The following is an 18,358-nucleotide window of genomic DNA, read 5'->3' as shown; positions in this document are numbered from 1 at the left end:
CCACAAGGGAGGGCACAAGTGTCACAGGCACCTGGAATTTCACCAGTCCCTGAGGCACCCACCTTCACATCAGAGGAGAGCTCAGTAAGGGGAAGGAGATAGAAGAAAATAAAACACATGACTGACGGGAAAGAAGGAAGAATCTCAACAATTCAATCATGCAAGCAGTCTGCATATGGAAATTGGAGTATCTGATCAAATTTGGCAGTGGACATGGGGACTTTCCAGATGATTGGAATTAATTCTTGTGCATATTCCTAGAGAACATGAAGAAGCACTGTAACTAATTCACATCAGATGGGACACTAAAGTGTTCCCTACACAAGAGATTTTGGTAAAAAGCCAACGTCTAACAGCAACAAAAAAATACTGCACAAGTTCAGTAGCAGCTATCAGTGCTTGGATGGCCCTTTCATCCATGATTTTTTGCTACTCTTGCTAACACAGAAGGACATGAAACTCATTCCAAACAGTAACTAGTGGTGTTATCTAACACCAGTTGAACTTACCATGCTAAAAAGCTCATCTATTTTAAAAGATAAGACTTCTGATTGTACCTTTTATTATACCTTTTAATGGTATACAAAGCAGTGCAGTACTAGGATGACTACACACACCCATGGATTGATTTTAGTGAGCTTTCCCCTAATCCAAAATTCCTGACAAGGAGGAATCCTTAAGGTCTTGCCCCACCCCTCCACTCGTTCTGAGCTACTCTCAGATACATTTGTTTGCAGGACAGTACTGCAGTCATGCAAAATGTGACTTCTCAGTTTACTCTTATAATTTACTATCTTTACCTTTTAAACCAGACTGCTCTCCTAATACACTGTAAGCTGACATTGGTAGGAAAAAAGAAGTGTCACCCAAAAGGGTTTCATTCACTTTTCAGGCAAACTAAAACCTTAGTCTGTACTGAAAATGACAGCCAGAACAACCAAAATCATATCACCACAGGTACTTGTTTTTTCCTTCCTTTTGAAACAGGCAACCAACAACTTATTTTCCCACTGGAACAGTTACACAAAGGCTAGATATCAAATCTGAAAGCTCCTCAAAATTTCCAAGTCAATGAAAGCCAGATTCTAGAGGGAGACAACATGGGTAAAAAAAAGTATCAATACACATGATATTTTAATACAAAATATTAGCTTTTTTCTTTTTTTTTTACACAAGTCAGTTTTTTTAAAATATAGAACCTTAAAAAAGAACAAATTGCTATCCACACACTATAAACACTTGTTTGTGCTCAGTTTGATCAAGTTATCAGAACAATTTAAACACCAGTCCATAGTTTAAACACTGCCTTGAAGTTGGATGAAAACTATGCCGCACTGTGCGCTACCGTTATTGTATGTACAGGGTGAAGCGCCATCGGTCGGGTTTAATACGGTAATAAAAAACTGTTCAGTTATCAGGTTCTTTGTGCAAGGATTTCACATTCTACTCATGCTCATGACAGGTCTGTATTACATTTCAGTGGCACTGGTCTGAGCAAGCACAGGTAATTCTGTGAATGTTCACCGGAAGAATGTCCATTACATGTTCTGGAAGTACGAGTTCTTCAGCTGGATAAAAGAAAACTTGTTAGTTTAGGGGAAATAACTAGCCTGATTAGCCAGAATTTAACAATTTCTAAGCACTGAAAGGAATTTTGATTTCTCAAAGTTGAATAAAAGTAACTATCACATTTTCATAAAGATTAACTATGTAGCAGGTACATCTCAGGAATATTTGTAATTCCCCATTTTTTGAACCCATAGAAAGGAAAAAAATTTCCCTCAAAGTTGGAGATCTTAAAAGGTCTTGTTTTAGTAGTAAATCATCCACAAGTTGCAGGTTGTTAGCCAAGTAGATTTAGGATGATTTACTTGCATTACAGTAATTTACACAATTGAGCTTTAGGCATACAGTACAAAACTATGAACAAAAAGGTGAAGCAAACTTTTTTATTTATATTCAGGTAAAAACATTAACCTGATGAAGTAAATTATTGCAGATTTGAGAAATCAGCACATAAAACAGTTGGACAGAGCATTGCTTACAGGTGCTTTATCTGTGTCAAAAGACAAAGGCTGAACTGCTTGTTCCAAGCTAGCACTGGGGGGGAAAGAAAAAAAAGAAAAATAAAAAGGAGAAAAAACTACAAAATTAGCCAGGAACTTAGATCAAGAACAGGAAAACTGTTTACTCAAACAGGGAATGAAACAACTAATTTGTCTTTTAAAAAAACTTTACATCAGTTCGAAATGCTCTGGGCCTTACCACAATACACACTGGCCAGCCCAAGCTGTTGGACTTCAACTACATGAAAGAAGTAATTCTTCCTCACCTCCAGTACGAGGCTTTTGCTGCCTGAATCACTGTGTAAACAGCTCTGGAGCGCTCTGGTAACGACTGTCGCCATTATAACCTACCACTACAGTAAAACTATGCTATAAGAAAGGTTCTACCTAGTTACAAAGGCTGAGTTATATTGACAATATATATTTGATTTCAGTAAAATTTAAATTATCTTAATCAGAGAAAGAGGCATGGAGCAGTTAAATGCCCATGCTAACCAAAACATAACAATTGTTGAATGCTGCACACAAAAAGAACCAAGTGAATTGCACATCAGACAATACATGAGGATGGGTAAAATTAGAGGCAGGTGAGGGTACACAGAACTAGTCTACTAAACTAGATTCGTCAAATACATGGTGTATTTTAATTTCTGTACTTATGTACAAAAGTTGTCTTTGGAGGAAAAACTTCAGACTTAGCTAGATGGATACACACAGCCCAGTATTAAACTGCACAGCGACATTTATTGTTCCAGCCTGGAAAAACATCCCTTTTTAAATTTCACACAGCAAAGCAAGTTAAAAACTTCACTCATCAAATAAATGATAATTTAAACAAGAACTTGCTAAAGAAACCTTGTCACAACAACTTTTAGGGCCTGATCACTTTAAGTCCATAGGGGCTTTTAATGAATATCAACCAAGTGTCTTTGTTTATAATCTGCAAGCCGTTTTTCTACAACAAGAAGGCGTAACACGTTTCCTTGACTCAGGTGATATATTTAGAAAAGAATCATGAGTTTCTCTTTTGCTGTAACAGGCAGACATTGCATTTTTCATTGTGATCAGGAAAGATGGAATGACTGCTGCCCTTCTCTTGCAGCTATCAAGAGTTTTTCACGCATTATCTCAATAGTTGAATAGTCCGGCAATTTGAGATAGTTCACACAAGTCATTACTGAGGGTAAGAAATCATCGGGATTCTCTGTGGACTCAAATGTCTTCCGTACAATCGTCAAGGGAGGATTCAAACTTCGGAAACCTATTAATGAGAAAAGACATTCAGAATGGCTGCTCCTCAGGTTGCTCCTCCTGAACACCCACAGCTGACTGCAGACATCCTCCAGTGACAGAAGAACACATCGCACAACTGATTTCCCCTCAACCTTTAAAAGTTTAGAATATGGCTTTATAAAGCTGCACAGTGAGCTAAAAAATACCTAAAATCCTGCCTGCAGATTAATTTTCCAAGATGAATTTAAAATAAAGGAATAAGCTGGATTAATCTACTTTTAATTGTGTTCTGCATGTGTAAAAATTCTATCCCAATAATAATATTTTTAAGAGTTTTTTGGCTTCACACATATTTTTGAAGATTCTCAGGAATTATCTGTGACTGTAGTACCTTATTTTTCTAATCTTTTCTTTTTCTTATCTTATCCAGCTAAGATTTTTATACTCCTAACACTCAATTGTATCTGCACTGTCTCTCCATAAAAGAGCTCCCAAAAATACTTAGAAAAAGAATGATCAAGTCTTTCCCCCAGATCCCAAAGAATGTAAATAGCAGAACAGATGCATGAATTCTGTTTTGACTTGCAAAGCACTCATCTGAGAATACAGTAAAATGTGTGTTCTACACTGGTCCCTAGCAAAGACAGCAAATTTCTCTTTACCCACACTGCCTCTTACCTAAATGCTGAAATTCAAAAGGGGGAGAAATTAAGTAAGATTAATCCTACGCTAAATATTGTCTCCTTTCTAGAAAGGAGACTGTTGTTTTCAGGTTACAATGCATAAGTCTGTCATCATAACTTAATGCCCCTCTAGGAGCTTTATTTAAATTTTGAACTCTCTCTTGCCCTCTGACAGACTTTCTGGCAACAATTTAAACCTGGAGAGTCAACTGAAGGAAGTGTCGTGAGATTAACACAAAGGTTGTAAGAATTATACCTGAAGCCTGCCCAGCCACTTCTGAAATTAAGAATGTGAGACTATATGAATCTCTCAAACACATAAGTGTTAAGGAATTTTTTCCTATACTGAAGTAACCATCTTATTCTGAAATACATCACTAACAGTGATTTAATGCACAGCAATATGTAATAAGGAAAACCTACCTCCTACAGGCAGTCTGGGGCTGCCTGTCACAAACTGAAGAAACAGTCTTTGCTGCTCACTATCGAAACTACTGAGAATTTCAAAGAGATACTTCACTGCTCGACTGAGAAGGGAAAAGAACCAAGAGAATATTATTTTGTTTATAGTTAAAATAATTGCATCAGATTCATATTCAGTGCAGTATGAATATTTTCAAATAAATATCCTATAATTCCTTTAGCTTGAATAGCAGTGTATGAAGATTATTTAAAAATATGTATTTTCTACTGTTTTGGTTTTCTGTTTATTTAAAAAGGTAACATATTACCTGTCATGTGTATAACCGTGATCAGGCCTGCAACATTCCATTAAAGTCTTTGCATCCCAAGTGTCTGTCTTGCTGCCACACAAGAGCTGCTCCAACTGTAAAATTAAACAACAGGGAGTAAGTGTTCCTCTTTGCATTGCAAAGCACCAGGAACACCAGAGTACCACAAAGGCTGGGCTAACACATTCCAGAGTGTGCTTTAATGCTTGTTCTTAAAGTGTCAAAGGTCCGAGTTCATAAAGGTAAACAAAGCCCTCAAAGTACAGTCTTCAAAGAGACTTCCTCAAAGAAGAATAAAACATTCTCTCTTCTAGTCCAGAAAACCATAATTGTGACTCAATTCAGTCCACTTAAGAGTGTGAGCATTTTACAAGGAAATTGATATTATGGTGGTGGTGACAATAAAGAAGATCATCTATCCTTATTCTTTTCCCCTTCATCTGAATCTCTTCTTACTGCCTGAAGCTTTGCTGAACAGCTGACTACTTGTTTTATTAACAGAAGATCCAGGTAGCATCCACATCTATCTATAACTATTCAGAGGTACTGCAATACAAGGAACTAGAGACCAACACAGAGAAATAAAGTATGATACATAAATTAAAGCGCTTCTCAGAAAAGATGGTTACACACAATTTTAAAGAAAATTGAGCGGTTCATAATAAAAGCATTAAATAAATGACTACTGAACAGAAAAATCTTTATCAGTTAAGTGTGCAATTTCAGGAACACTCAAGTTTTACTAACATGCTTCAGAAATGCAATGTCATCAGACTGCCACAAATGCCCTGCACCCAGGTTAAGACTACCCATACATGCAGGTAAAGGTTATAAAAGCAGCAGCAAAAACACTTTCACCAACCTCCTCAGGATAGAAGTACTGAAGATGACTAAGGGGGAAGACCGACTCAAATCCATCTCTGAAGGAGTCAAACTGTCTGGCAACACCTTCATTTAGTGCCCAGAATATAACTAACTGCAGGGAAAGGGGAAAAAAAATAAAATTAAAAAAAAGCGCCATTTGAACAAAGGAAGCATGCAGGGATGACTCCTGTACAAAAGAGTACAAGTACAGAAGCCAAACTCCAGCAGTCCACCCATACGCTCGCTCATTGGAGCTACCACAGGGTGCACATTAATTCATGGAATTGCTCTACAGCATTGCCTCATTCTGCCTTAATTCATAATTTAGATTACCCTTAACATGAACATCATGCAGAATTTAAACAACTTATTTGCCTTTGTTTTCAACAAAACAAATAAACAGATCTCAGAATAGCTGGTTAAACTGAACCTATTTAACAAAAGAATATAAAGTTAATCTGAACATTTGTTGTTTTTAGAAGCCTAACATAGGTGTTCTCTCTCTACACCATTTCAAAATGCAGCAACTGAAGCAGAAATCCATAGGGCATCATTGGCAGTATTATCTTAATCTCTCCTGTGAAATATATGGGTCCCTATTCTAATATTAAGTTTTTAAAAAGTAACTTTAGCCCATTTGATATATTAGGCAGCTTAATATTGCAAGAATACATAGGAACAATAACTTCATTTCAAGTTACTGGAATATGATTAAGAATCGTGATGCAAAAGACAGTAAGACACTAATCTAGGCTTTTTGAGTGTAATTCTTCTGTTTTGTTTTGGTTTTGTATCTGTAGTTACCTCATCAGCATTAAATTAGCTTCTAAAGTGGACAGCACATACTGAAACAACAATCAGTGGTGGGGGGAGGAAGGGCATATGACACAAATGAGACCAGAGTTCTTTTAAATAAATCTCCTGCAGCCAGTATTTCTCCACTAAATTAAGATATTTTACATGGCAGATTGCAGGCCAAGTTCAGATTCTTTTGTCAGTCAGTGCTATTGATGATTACACTTGCCTTGGATATCCTCAACTCCAGCAGGAAATGAGGGCTGGTTATAAAAGCTGTGTTGTCAACACAGAACTACAAGTTTTAAAATGTGTTTAAAGCTGTGGTCTCTGGTGCTGGTTAAAGTCATCTATGGACGCATCTGAATAGGATTAAAAAGTTCATAGGTCCTGCTGGAGTCCTGAAGCAAGAATTTAACCCCATCCCAATAACTGAAGAGTTACTGGTTCCAGAAAGCTCTCAGATATGAAAGCTCATTAGGATCTGCTGATAAGTTTTCCTACAGAAGAGTCAGGCATTGAATTTCAGGCAAGATACATTCCACAACTTTCATACACCGGGTTTTTATACTGAAGAGGAAGGTAGTAAACACCAGCAGCACAAAAAACTCTTCTACGACATAGAATATTCTATGGCTATTCTAACAGCAGAGTTGCTTACCTACGATTGTGATTACTTTTTATGATCATGAACATGTGGTATAGTTAAGCTACACTGTATTCTTGCAGATTCAAAGAGAAGATCAAATTGCTAGACAAAATTCTACTACTGAAACTTTTTGTTCACAAATTTAGAACAAGCAAGGTGGCCCCATTACAGTACAGGGGAGAAGAGGGGAAAAAAAAAGACAAAAAAATAGACAGAGAATAAAATCTTTCACTATATTAGTAATTGAAGCAGTTCTACCTTCTGATAAAGGCAGCTCCTGTGGGAACTGTCCTTCGGGGAAAAAAAAGGAGATAGAGGGAAGAATGACATGAAGGCAGGAGAGGCATGAAAAGCAACAGTAGGATATTCCAGCTTTATAAACTACTTTTCATGTTAATCCTCATGTAAGATTTTAATGAAAATGATATGTTCAAGAGCAGGGCAGCTGACCCACAGGGAGCTGTACAGGCCAGCTGATCAATATACTGTTTCTAAAATGCAATTCATCATACTTGTGATGGAGAGCACACTAATTTTCCCTCTGAAATCTTTTCTATTTCTTTCACATCAAGTCTCATATAGTATCACATTCTTCCCATCTTTCCCCATCTCTTTTCCAAACTGTTATAAACCGATTCCCTTTATCCCTTTCTTAGACAGAAACAGCATCCTACCTTTGTTCAGCAGTATCAACCTTCTGTTTTTCTATGCCTTATGTCCCTTTTGATATAGGAATCAATACACAGGTGGACTGTCAATTTATTCTGACATTGTTTTGTTATCTTTTCCTTACCCATTCTCTCTAGGGTTTGGGGTTTTTTTACACGTGTTTGGGGTTCTTTGGTTGACTGGTTCAGTTTTCCTTGGGGTTTTTGTTGGTTTGGTTTTGGTTTTTTGGACAAAAAAAAACTACTGCTCTAATTTTGACTCACAACTGCTGATGTTTTGTTAAGTCTGAGCCCAAAGAAGTTACACTACTATTACAGCAGTTCAAAGGCCACTGAGTAGCAGATGCTAGATCACTATTGCTAAAGAATTTGCTAAATCACTACTCATAAAAAAAATCATCATCATAACCAGATGTGGAAACTTGTTAAAGTATTCTGAAATTCCACTGCTCAAATGAATCCACTTACAACACTTTTTCTCCAAAAAGCCAAACTTCTCACAAACCACACTTTTTATACTACACAATTTTCAAGTCAGGTGCAATTAGATTCTAACAGTTTTAGTGTAGTAATAATAACCTAGTACAGAAGAGAAGTGATAAGTAGGAAAATTATTGTTGTGCCTATCTCATGAGAATGAACTGAAATATATATGGAAACAAACTACCTGGGAGGAAGGACAAAGAATTTGAGTGATAGGTTTGCTTTTACATACTCTGAGATACTCCTCTAAATTGTGGATAGTGACCGGTGTATCTTTTCCCCCTTTTTTCAGCTCTATATTGGGAAACCCAGGAAGTGTGAAGTCCAGCCCGAGATCTTCCACTGAGCAGCCATTCATAGTCAGAGCCTCCAATGCATACTGTAGACTTTCTTTGGTCTAAAAAATTGGAAGTGAAAAACAATGAGAACAGTTAATTCAAATAAACTTATCCAAAAGTTATGACTTCTAAAGCAGCTTTGACTAAGCAGACATTTCTGTAAGAGTACTACCGTTAAAACTGTTGTTAAAAACATTAAAACTCCTTGCTTTCCTTCTGTAGTTTTCATACATAACAGGAAACCAAGACAAACAGATAAACAAGCTTAATGGATAACCTGGAAAGATCACAGGAGTACACTTTTTTCTAGCAGTTTTGGAATTCTGTAATATCCCAGAAGACAAACTATCTAGAAAATACTACTGGCAAGAAAAGGAAATGTGAAATATGCTATGGCTCAGAGGCTGGTTTTTCCTTAGGACAGTTAATAGCATTCATATTTGGCATGCATATTTACATTTTTTCAGCTTTCATCCACCAGGTTTCAGGTTTTTCCAACTCTTGGGAAATTAAAAGCAGTGACCAAGGAGAGTGAGTGAGACAGTAAGGTAAAGAGGAACAAAGACCCACAAGCTTGCAATAATTTCGCTAGTAACAAAGCAGATGTATTAAGAGTATAAATTAAGTTATTACTTCCTACCATCTATTAACATTGGATGCTAGAAAAAAGCATGTGCGCCGAAGAACTTTTATCACTACTGCCAAAAGGAACTGTGGTATTTTCAGCTAAGACCAGATATCCTTGAAAAATTAATGTTATGTCTGAATGAACCTGAATGCTCATGCATGGTGACAGTTTGCATCAGTTCTGCATACAGCTCTTCAGTGAAGAGGGGAAAAAAACCCCCCTACATAAACAGCACTTCTATGAAAATCTGAAAATTTGACTAACCAACTAGTAAAAAATCCAAACCTTTTGAGTATTCAAGAAGCAAGGACAGATTTTTTTTTTTCCTCTGATATTTAAATTGGTTAATATTTTTAAAGTGAACCAAAACAAGTTAGGCCAACATCTGGCAGTTTTAGACATTTCTAGGCTGTTTAATCACACAGAAGAATCCCATAATGACTTTCTCATGCTAGACTTTACAAAAAGACTGTTTTAAAATTACTAGCCACTGATCTATAAACATTAAAACTACTTTGTATGAGAACAAAGTAATTATCGATATTACAATCAGTATTAAGCCCTACGATACATTCTGAATTACTGCTACTTCATAAAATCCAAACGTGTAAAGATGCACTCTTCCATTCTTAGGGTTACTTTCCCACCTGAGTTTTATCCTGTTCAAGTCTTTTCTTTTGTCTTACAATATCTTCAAGGTGATATATTGATTTGGCTACTACTGGATCAATACTGAACAAGTCATGCGAAGTCAAGGAAGTTTCCTGTCGTAGCATCCATTTATAAAAAGGAAGTCCAAGAGGAAGGTCCACCTGGAAACCAAAGCATTGAACTGTTTAGTATTAACTGTCTTCCAAAAGTCATCTCTTGACCAGATCTACAATACTCTCGTACTACTGGCACACACCAGAACACCATGTCTGAGTGGTTTTGCCTCAGAAATTTACAGTCAAGAAAACCCAAGTGACTGCCTAGTGCATATACATTAAAGCAATCAGCAAGCTACCAAGTAGAGTTAAAATGAGCCCAAAACATTCTTGAAAGAAGACTGGAGAGAGATTGCAACACATAGCAGATAATGGCTTTTCCTTTCTACAATAAGGTCTCAAAAGCCACTGTAAAGATCTTCAACCCTTTCCCCCCACGAAAATTAAGCTGCATGCCTGTTCTCTTCCCTGCCTTCCCCCAGACTGCCCTTACTTCTAGAGATGAAAGTAATACCATTTAACTTTTATGCTTTTATCCCTCAACAGAGCTAGTGCTTTTATTTGACCCCTTCAGAAAAGATTCTCTATTTTATTCTCACCAGTCTGAAGTCCATGATTGCCTTGGCCATTAGTTTTCCCAGAAAGCGGAACTTCATTTTAACTTTTGCAATGTGAGCTGGCTTGGCTGTTCTACCAAAAGGAAGTGCAAAAAGGCCTTGAAGGTTATGAATGTACTTGGTACCTTCCTGGCTTCCTGTTGAGGAAGAAAGAAAGAAAAAGGAAGAGTTCAGTACTTACACTGCTAGTTTCTTTCAAGATGCAAGTGGCATTCAGATAATCTTAACCTAAATTTCTTACAGAAAAAAAACCACCAACCATATCAAACACACACAGAAACCCAACAAAACCCATGAAGATAATCACACACTATCAGCAGGCACATTATCTGACCACAAACTGAGGTGCTCTTTACGTAATTGAAGTCAACTTAGAATCAATTCCATATTAATCAATATTTATAGATTAGGTAGTAGAGTAATTACCTTTTGGATTGGCTAAAGTCACTTCTTCTCCCCTCCAAAGGCCTAAGTCTGCTCTCTGTAGTTCCTGAGATACAAGTGCATAGAACTCTAGTGTAGGGCCTAGGCCTGTGCCAACCTTCAGAGGACAGAGGGTGAGGGGAGAGGAGAGGGAATGAGATAAATAAGTAAATAAGTGAGTCCATTAGGTCAGTTTGAATATAAAAATCTCTGCTTAGTCTGAGAAATATAATACATTATTTCCTATAAAGAAGACTGCACTGCAAAAAGCATCTAGAGAACCTAACTACAGGAACATTTACAACATGACAGAGGCAGCCTAGAAAGACCATATATCAGAGGAAATAACAGTGGAGTAAAAGTATTAACCACCTAATGATCATATTATAGAGGAAACACACACAGCTGTTTGCTTAAGAGTTAGAAAAAAATGTGCTCTGCTGACTAAGATTGATTATGAAATTTAGATCAGAAAGAGCATCTCCTAACAACTAAATATCACGACCAAGCAGATTAGGGATAATGAAAGGATAAAATTCTTTAGCACCAGCAATGTGAAAGACACAGTCTGACCAAGCCATTTTATGAAAGTTGTAGCTGTTTGGTATTAATCTTCAGTAAAAAGGGGTTAAATTAGACTGCATTGATATTACTTACTTCATTCTCATACTGGATTTCCAACATGGCTCTTGAACTGCCTAGATCCTGCATCACAGATTCTGCCTGTTTCAACAGCTCATCTCTGTTCACAGTGCGCTACACATTAGAGAAGTTTTAAGTAGTGAAATTATGGCTTTAAGTCCCAGCTCCCAAGGCAGTTACAACAGGAAAAAAATCAGTTATGAATGTTTTTCCACCCCATGCCAATAGTTCCACAGTTCAACAATTTTTAAGTTTATACTTTGACATTACAGTTCTTGCTTCTATATGAAAACTATTTAGAATGAACGTAATCCATATAAAATGAGAAAAAATGCCTTACATTTATATCAGTGTAACTAACAGGTATTATTTTTGCCAAGAATATGGCAATAGGGCTATGATACAGCAAAGAAGTATTGTCATGTGATGTTGTATACCTCAAACTAATATGTAGAGAAGAAAGTAGAATAAAGATGCTGAAACCCAAAAAAGCCCAAAAGCACGGGGATTCCTACATGTGGGAAGCTATATTCTTTTTGAATTTGGTTCTCATGTCTCCTTGTCTTTTTTCCCCACAGGTATTCAAGATCATATAGCATATATAGCAGATCTTATTTTAAGATAATATATCTCCAGATTCAAGGCAGACATCCAAGACTCCCTCCAATTTAACACAGTCACAGCTTAGTTTTATTATGTTGTGACAGGTGATTTACCTTCCCAAAATACTAGGACAGTATTTTTGTTTATTAAGGGTCTAAATCCTGTAAATTCTTCTGAGAATCAAGCAAAACAGATCTACAAGCCAGTGTGTGGAAATATCACTAATGTTACCTAAAACTCTGCGTTCACTACTGGAGTTTAGCTTCAGGAATTACATTAGGGCCCCGCTGAGGCGCAGGCAGGCCGAGGGTGCCCCTCCTGCCCTCATGCGGCCGGCACGGAGAAGACACCGCGCCTTCTGCTGGGGGATTGCAGGAACTAAACCCACCTCCGTTCTTCGCTATACCACGGAACTCTGAAGTTTTACAGCTAAGTCTTGCTCACAATGATATTCTTAAAGACAATATAAAAATAAATAGATCCTTCATTCCATTTTAAACAAGATGTACTTACTTTTTTCCTGTCCAGTCGCGGTGCCACTCTGCTATCCTGAGAATCCGACTGATTGATTTCTGGATTAGTATCCAGTAGTCTTTGCATGGCTCGATCGCGGTCAAAGGCTGTCACATAAAACAGCATTTGGCGGGTATCAAATGGAAAGAAAAATGGGCTGCAAAGAGTATTGGATTAGTCAGTTGAGTTCCAAGCAGCATCTTTGACTATCATTTAGTTTAAAACATGATAAAAATGTAGTATGTCTGAAATTAGTGCTTTATTACCCCTCCAAAGAAGCCCTCCAGAACACACTTTACTTTTAGTTACAATGCTTAGGAGCAAGAGTCTAGAGAAATGCAATATATGAAGGAGACAAAAAATTCCAGAAACTTTTAACTCCTCTTGAAAAGTAACTCGGAATACTTGAATGCCTTGATTGTGCAAAGTTTACATCAGAAACTAAGATTCCTTGTTCACTACTGTTCTACAATTAATAAATCTAACAGATCAAAGATTTAAGCTCAAGCTCCCATATTGGGCAGCAGGAAGACATGACAACCTGCCTAGAGCAGCACCACTATTCTACCTTCCACCATTTGCAAAAAATACTTTAAATAATCTGTGAAAGACTACCAGAGAATCTTCTTACTTCAAGTAATCACTTCCACTATTCTCAAAGGCATGTGTATGTTAACAGCGTGGTCCTCCATTGGCATTAAGTGAAATGGCAGTTTTATTGAACAAATACTGCTACAATTCTTTAATATATGTTCGTGCTCATCATCTGTTATCTGGAATGCTTATGAAGGAAGTTAGAAATCTTATTTTTAAAATGAAGCCAAAGAGTTTCTCTAGACTACTTCCACAGTAAGTTGTCATCAGTACTACTGCAATTAACATGTTTGAAAAATCCAAGAATGTCAACTCTGATTTCTCATTCTTTCAAGTGGAAGAGCTTTACAGCTGGTACTCTGTATCAAGATACTACCAAGTACTATGTATATAGCTTTATAAAAATTATTTATATTCTTTTATCAGCAACAATAAACATATTTTCCTTTGTACCATGCTGAATATGCCAAGATAATTACAGTGATATGGTAAGAATGTCATTAAGCAGTTTAACAGGAGAAAAAACATCACCTGAATAATCAAAATGAACGTGATTTAAACTATGCAATATAGGTGTAAGCATCCATCTAAGTGTCACTATGTAACTTGGCAAGACTTCTGTGACTACATTTTGCACTCTCAGGAGTCCTGTAAGGTATGATGCACTGTGATGCCCAGCCAAGATTCCTACTGAACTGCAATTACAGACAGTAGACAGCAAATCACTCATACCATGTTTTTCCAAGTTCTGTCAGCCAAGTCGGGATGTTTCCTGTCATAATTACCAAAGGGTCCTGAAGCTGCCTGTTTGCTTTTGCTGTCAGTTTACTGTTGATAAACTCTGAGGTTGGAATTATCTCCTTGCAGACTGCATTCTGTGTTTAATAAAAGCAATGTATTTCTAGTTAGAGAAATGCTGAAAGAAATAACAAGTCTTTGTTAAAAAAGATTTTTAATGCTTCTAATTTGCTTATCATGGAAAGTAAAAAAACTTTCATTGCTGTTTTGTTCATCCAGCGTCTAAGACATGAAAGAAGGACTGAGTAGATTTTTACTACTAATTTTCTTTTAAGGAATAATGGTGGTCTTTCAACTTCAGGAAGGACAAAGCATGGGAATTGTGTTCAACACACTATAGAGAAAATATGACTGACTAAGAATTTACAGCCTTCATCTTATCAGGAGTTAAGAGAAACATGTAGGGGAAGATGGTAGTATTTGCATCATTCTGTCTTCTTGAGGGGGAGCAGGTGGGGGGAAAGGTTAATGGTTCTGTCCTGAACCAAGTATCAAAGTGATTTTAAAAGTGCTCTACTCACATCATACAAGTAATACCAGTATCGACTGATAGCGTGTAAAACTCTCAAAAGAAGAATAACATCTAGTGAGGGGTCTTCAAATGTTATATTTTCAGGTGGAGTAGATACGAGGTAAATTTCCAGAGGATTTAATACCGAAGGGCATACACCATCTAGCAGGAAAAAACAACATGTTAGCAAAACAATCCAATTGAAGTTTTCCCAAGATTTAATTATTAGGAGCCTAGGTAGTATTAGTCATGGCATTCACCTAACAACAACAGTTTAGTTAAACAACTCAGTAAATATCTTACTTTTAGTTTTAATATGCAGATTAATATACTTACTATTTCTATACTACATCTGCTTTAAAAGAAACACTATAATGTTTGTAAACATTGTGAAAGTTCTGAAAGGACTGAGAGGAAATCTAGCATATAGCAAGGTATTACACTCACCATGCCACAATTCATCATGTTTTTTAGAATTTCGAGGGGAGGTTTTTGTGGGAGCAGTTTGTGCTCTTCCTCTTTTACCACCAACACAGTCCTTATTACCATCTTCATCCTCTCGCACAGGTTTGTACCTAAAAAGTAACCGAAAGTTAAAAGTATGCTTTTAAATGCTACCTTACAGGGAAACAAAAGCACTTTTAAAGGTGTTAGTTAGTTAGAACTTTACTTGAATGACAGTTAAAAGCAGAGAGACAAGAACACTGCACTGGGATATGATCCAGCCTCCGAGGCAAAGTATTTCACAGGGAAGAAAAAAATGGAGACCCTTCTGCTCCATAAACTGGAAGGAGAGAAGGCGAATGTATAAACCCCAAAATGATTGACATTAGTTAGGGTTAGGTTAAGTTTGGGGGTTTTTTGGTTGTTGTTTTGTGGGGTTTTATTTGTGTGCTTTTTTCTTTACATTTAAATGTTAAAAAGAAAGAGACTGCTGAACATTAAGATGTTCAGCATGGTCGTGTGTCAACGCTTCTTGCAAAGTATGGCCAGAGAATACATTCACCTTCACAGCAATCAACTGGGAAAATCAGTATGAAGTTGACCATTACTTGCATACTGCACATTCTCTACTGTTTGTGGTTAGTTACCTAACACTAAGAATGGTTTCTAGCAGGTGTCACTTAAAATTTCCCATTTCTTGTTCACCAGCTTTACTCATGAGCTAGAAAGAACACCAGGAGCCAGCAATGAATTCTTACTAAGTTTGGAAATTCAAAGCTCCAGTTTTCAAAGGGAAAAAAAAAGAGAAAACAGAGCGATATTCCCAATTTCTTGATGCATATACATTTAGGAAACTGGAGAAGTTATTCCTGGATTTCTCTAGGCAACTTACCAAATGGTGTGTGTTTTTGTCCAAATCCCAGCTCTTCCCAATGGGTTGCTTTCATCATCTGTAGATTCCCTCTCTTCCTCAGCTTGCAAACTGTACTGCCTGACTGCTTGATATACAGTCATATTGTATGGTAGCAAGTGATCTCCAATGTAAAACTGCAATCTATGTCTCACATTCCCTGAATTTAAGAATTGAGCAGCCTGAACAAAAAAAAAACCAAAACTCATACAAGTTAGGAAACTTGTTGCATAGCTTTTCTTCAGGCCCCTCCCCACACTGTGCCCTCCCCTTACTCCCAGAGCAAAAGCTTACCAAAGATTCATCTATTTCTTCATCTGACCCATCATCATCACTATCTTCATCATCTTCTCTAACTCTTCCATAGCCTGAGACAAGAGAAAAGAAAGACATCCTCATTTGCTTTTCTTCATGAAATGTAACAATGCTTTGGTACTCTGAATGTTATAATGTCTAGAACTTTAAAACAGCTCCAAAATGCATCAGTTAAAAACAGTAAGATTCAGAACTGCAAGAACAAATTTCAGTAACAACATCCGGCATCAAAACTGCCAAGTATAGTTTTGTACAGCCAGTATGACAGTAAAGTAGATTATACTTGTTAGTATTTTGACTGAACTGTTTACAACAGGAAGAAGTTTGTCCCAGAAACAGAAGATTCTCTATAGCTTTAGTCTCCCCTGTGAGCAAGATTTATTTATAGGTACCTTCCATTTGTCTTCAGCATAATCCTCACAGGTTTTTACAGACTCTACACTGTCAGGAGGAACTATTCCAAAAAGGAAAACACAAATGACACTATAATATATAAATACCTCTAACTACAAGGTATCTTTCAATGGCTTGTACCAAAGCCAGAGGATCAATCTTCACAGGGCCACCTTTCCACTGTTTCACATTAGCACAGTCTGGATGTCTTTGCAGTTGGCATTTTAATTGATGTGTATTGAAGAATTTTAAAGCTTGCGATCCTCTGTTAAGAGAAAAACTCAAAATAATTTGTGAAAAAAGTTGCTACACAAAGAATCTAATAACCATAATTGCATTAAAAATGCATTAAAAGAGGCTTATACATGCATTTACAATTTTACTTGTTCAGAGAATTATTTGTCAGACTATTTCTCTAAAACTAAGCTACAATGGTTTGGATAAATAGAATTAAAAGTTTTCTTTTACAAGAACACCAGAATCCAACTTGGACAAAATCTGGAAGCTACACGAATTGAGAGAAAGTCCAGCCTCAGGTCTGACTATAATATGACCTATACTGACCATCTTTGAAATCTGAAGTTGGTCAGCTGATGGCACAGGAGATTTAGAGCTGTGTTTACATGCAGTGAAACATGGATCAGAAATGGGTATGGAAAACGCAAGTACTCATTTATATGGTTTTTTTTCAATAAGGACCTGAAGAGAAATCCTGAAAGCTCCTCTGTTTTTTTCTTGCCAAGGATAGTTTATATACACGTTCCACCTCACCAAACTATCCATACTCAAAGCTAGCTGGTTTTATACAACAAGCCTCTTATTTCTTCTGCTTCTATACAGGTGCTAGTAAAAGCAAAAAAAACTTAATGCCTCAAAATCCTCACTGACATAATCCACATTAAAACCAGCAGTCAAACAATGCTACAGCAGTCTGGCTTCCTGTGTTTCATTTTCTATCAAAAAGAACAGCAACATTTTGCTTCTGTAATTAGCAGCTTTTTAATTTTGGTAGTTAGCCCACGTTTTACAAAAATAATGTGTATAAGGAAGCATTCTCACATTACAGAGCACATACTATTTGAAAGCCAGTATAGAGACACTAATTTCTTCTAATAAGAAATCAGTGTACTGCATTAATTCCCATTGATTTTAAGCTTCACAAAACACAAGTACTGAATTTTAATGTTAGGTTAATGCTGTAGTGTGAGGCTCCAAAACACCTAATATAATGGATGTTGTGCCACCATTAATGACAAAAAGATTCTCCACACTACCTTACTACCTGAGACATAGAAGACCTTTGGTATTTCTAACTTTTCTAAAGAAGAGGTTTTGAAAATTCATTTTCAATGCTCCTCCTCTCCTGCAGAGCTTTTAGCCAGCACCAGAAATACTTTCAAAACTTATACACAACCTCTACTGAAACAGACCTACTGTTATATAATATGTGAAATCTAGTGTTGATTTACTGAAGCATAGAAAAGAAATTGTAGAACAGGTCTTTAGTTACTCAGATCTGTTACTTAAAACACAACTAACAAGCTGGATTCCAAATGTATTCTGTATCATAAGACTCAGGGCAGGTCTACAGCTATTTTAAACTCTACTGACAGGCAAGACTTATCACTTAATCCACTATCATCCTAGAGAACAGAACCTATATGAATAACAAAGTTTAGCACTGTAGTACACTCTCTGCAATTTATTACTCTGCTAAAAAACATCAGTGTCTAAGCAATAAATAGATTGT

General features: G+C 36.8%; 1 protein-coding gene across 6 annotated transcripts in view; it reads right to left on the bottom strand.

Annotated features, from left to right (window-relative positions):
• Positions 1-1,935: 1,935 nt before the first annotated feature.
• The window catches only part of TRIP12 (thyroid hormone receptor interactor 12), a 79,750-nt gene continuing 63,327 nt past the window's right edge, over positions 1,936-18,358 (bottom strand). For 4 of the 6 annotated variants that reach the window (XM_039556962.1, XM_039556961.1, XM_039556964.1 and 1 more), the window contains 16 exons: positions 16,716-16,888; positions 16,195-16,268; positions 15,883-16,082; positions 14,994-15,121; positions 14,557-14,708; positions 13,970-14,112; positions 12,644-12,800; positions 11,543-11,641; positions 10,889-11,003; positions 10,445-10,599; positions 9,786-9,950; positions 8,405-8,569; positions 5,576-5,689; positions 4,714-4,808; positions 4,406-4,509; positions 1,936-3,327 (listed from right to left, as the gene is read on the bottom strand). In XM_039556962.1, the coding sequence (XP_039412896.1) occupies positions 3,131-3,327; positions 4,406-4,509; positions 4,714-4,808; positions 5,576-5,689; positions 8,405-8,569; positions 9,786-9,950; positions 10,445-10,599; positions 10,889-11,003; positions 11,543-11,641; positions 12,644-12,800; positions 13,970-14,112; positions 14,557-14,708; positions 14,994-15,121; positions 15,883-16,082; positions 16,195-16,268; positions 16,716-16,888 (2,236 nt within the window). In that variant the 3' untranslated portion in view covers positions 1,936-3,130. The remainder of the gene's footprint in view (positions 3,328-4,405; positions 4,510-4,713; positions 4,809-5,575; positions 5,690-8,404; positions 8,570-9,785; positions 9,951-10,444; positions 10,600-10,888; positions 11,004-11,542; positions 11,642-12,643; positions 12,801-13,969; positions 14,113-14,556; positions 14,709-14,993; positions 15,122-15,882; positions 16,083-16,194; positions 16,269-16,715; positions 16,889-18,358) is intronic. The other 2 variants (XM_039556963.1, XM_039556966.1) reach the window with 1 other exon arrangement.

The sequence above is a fragment of the Corvus cornix genome, chromosome 9 (genome assembly GCF_000738735.6).
Source record: "Corvus cornix cornix isolate S_Up_H32 chromosome 9, ASM73873v5, whole genome shotgun sequence".
Lineage (NCBI taxonomy): Eukaryota > Metazoa > Chordata > Aves > Passeriformes > Corvidae > Corvus > Corvus cornix.
Note: the sequence above shows the minus strand (reverse complement) of the source record. Positions and strands in the feature narration are given on the sequence as shown.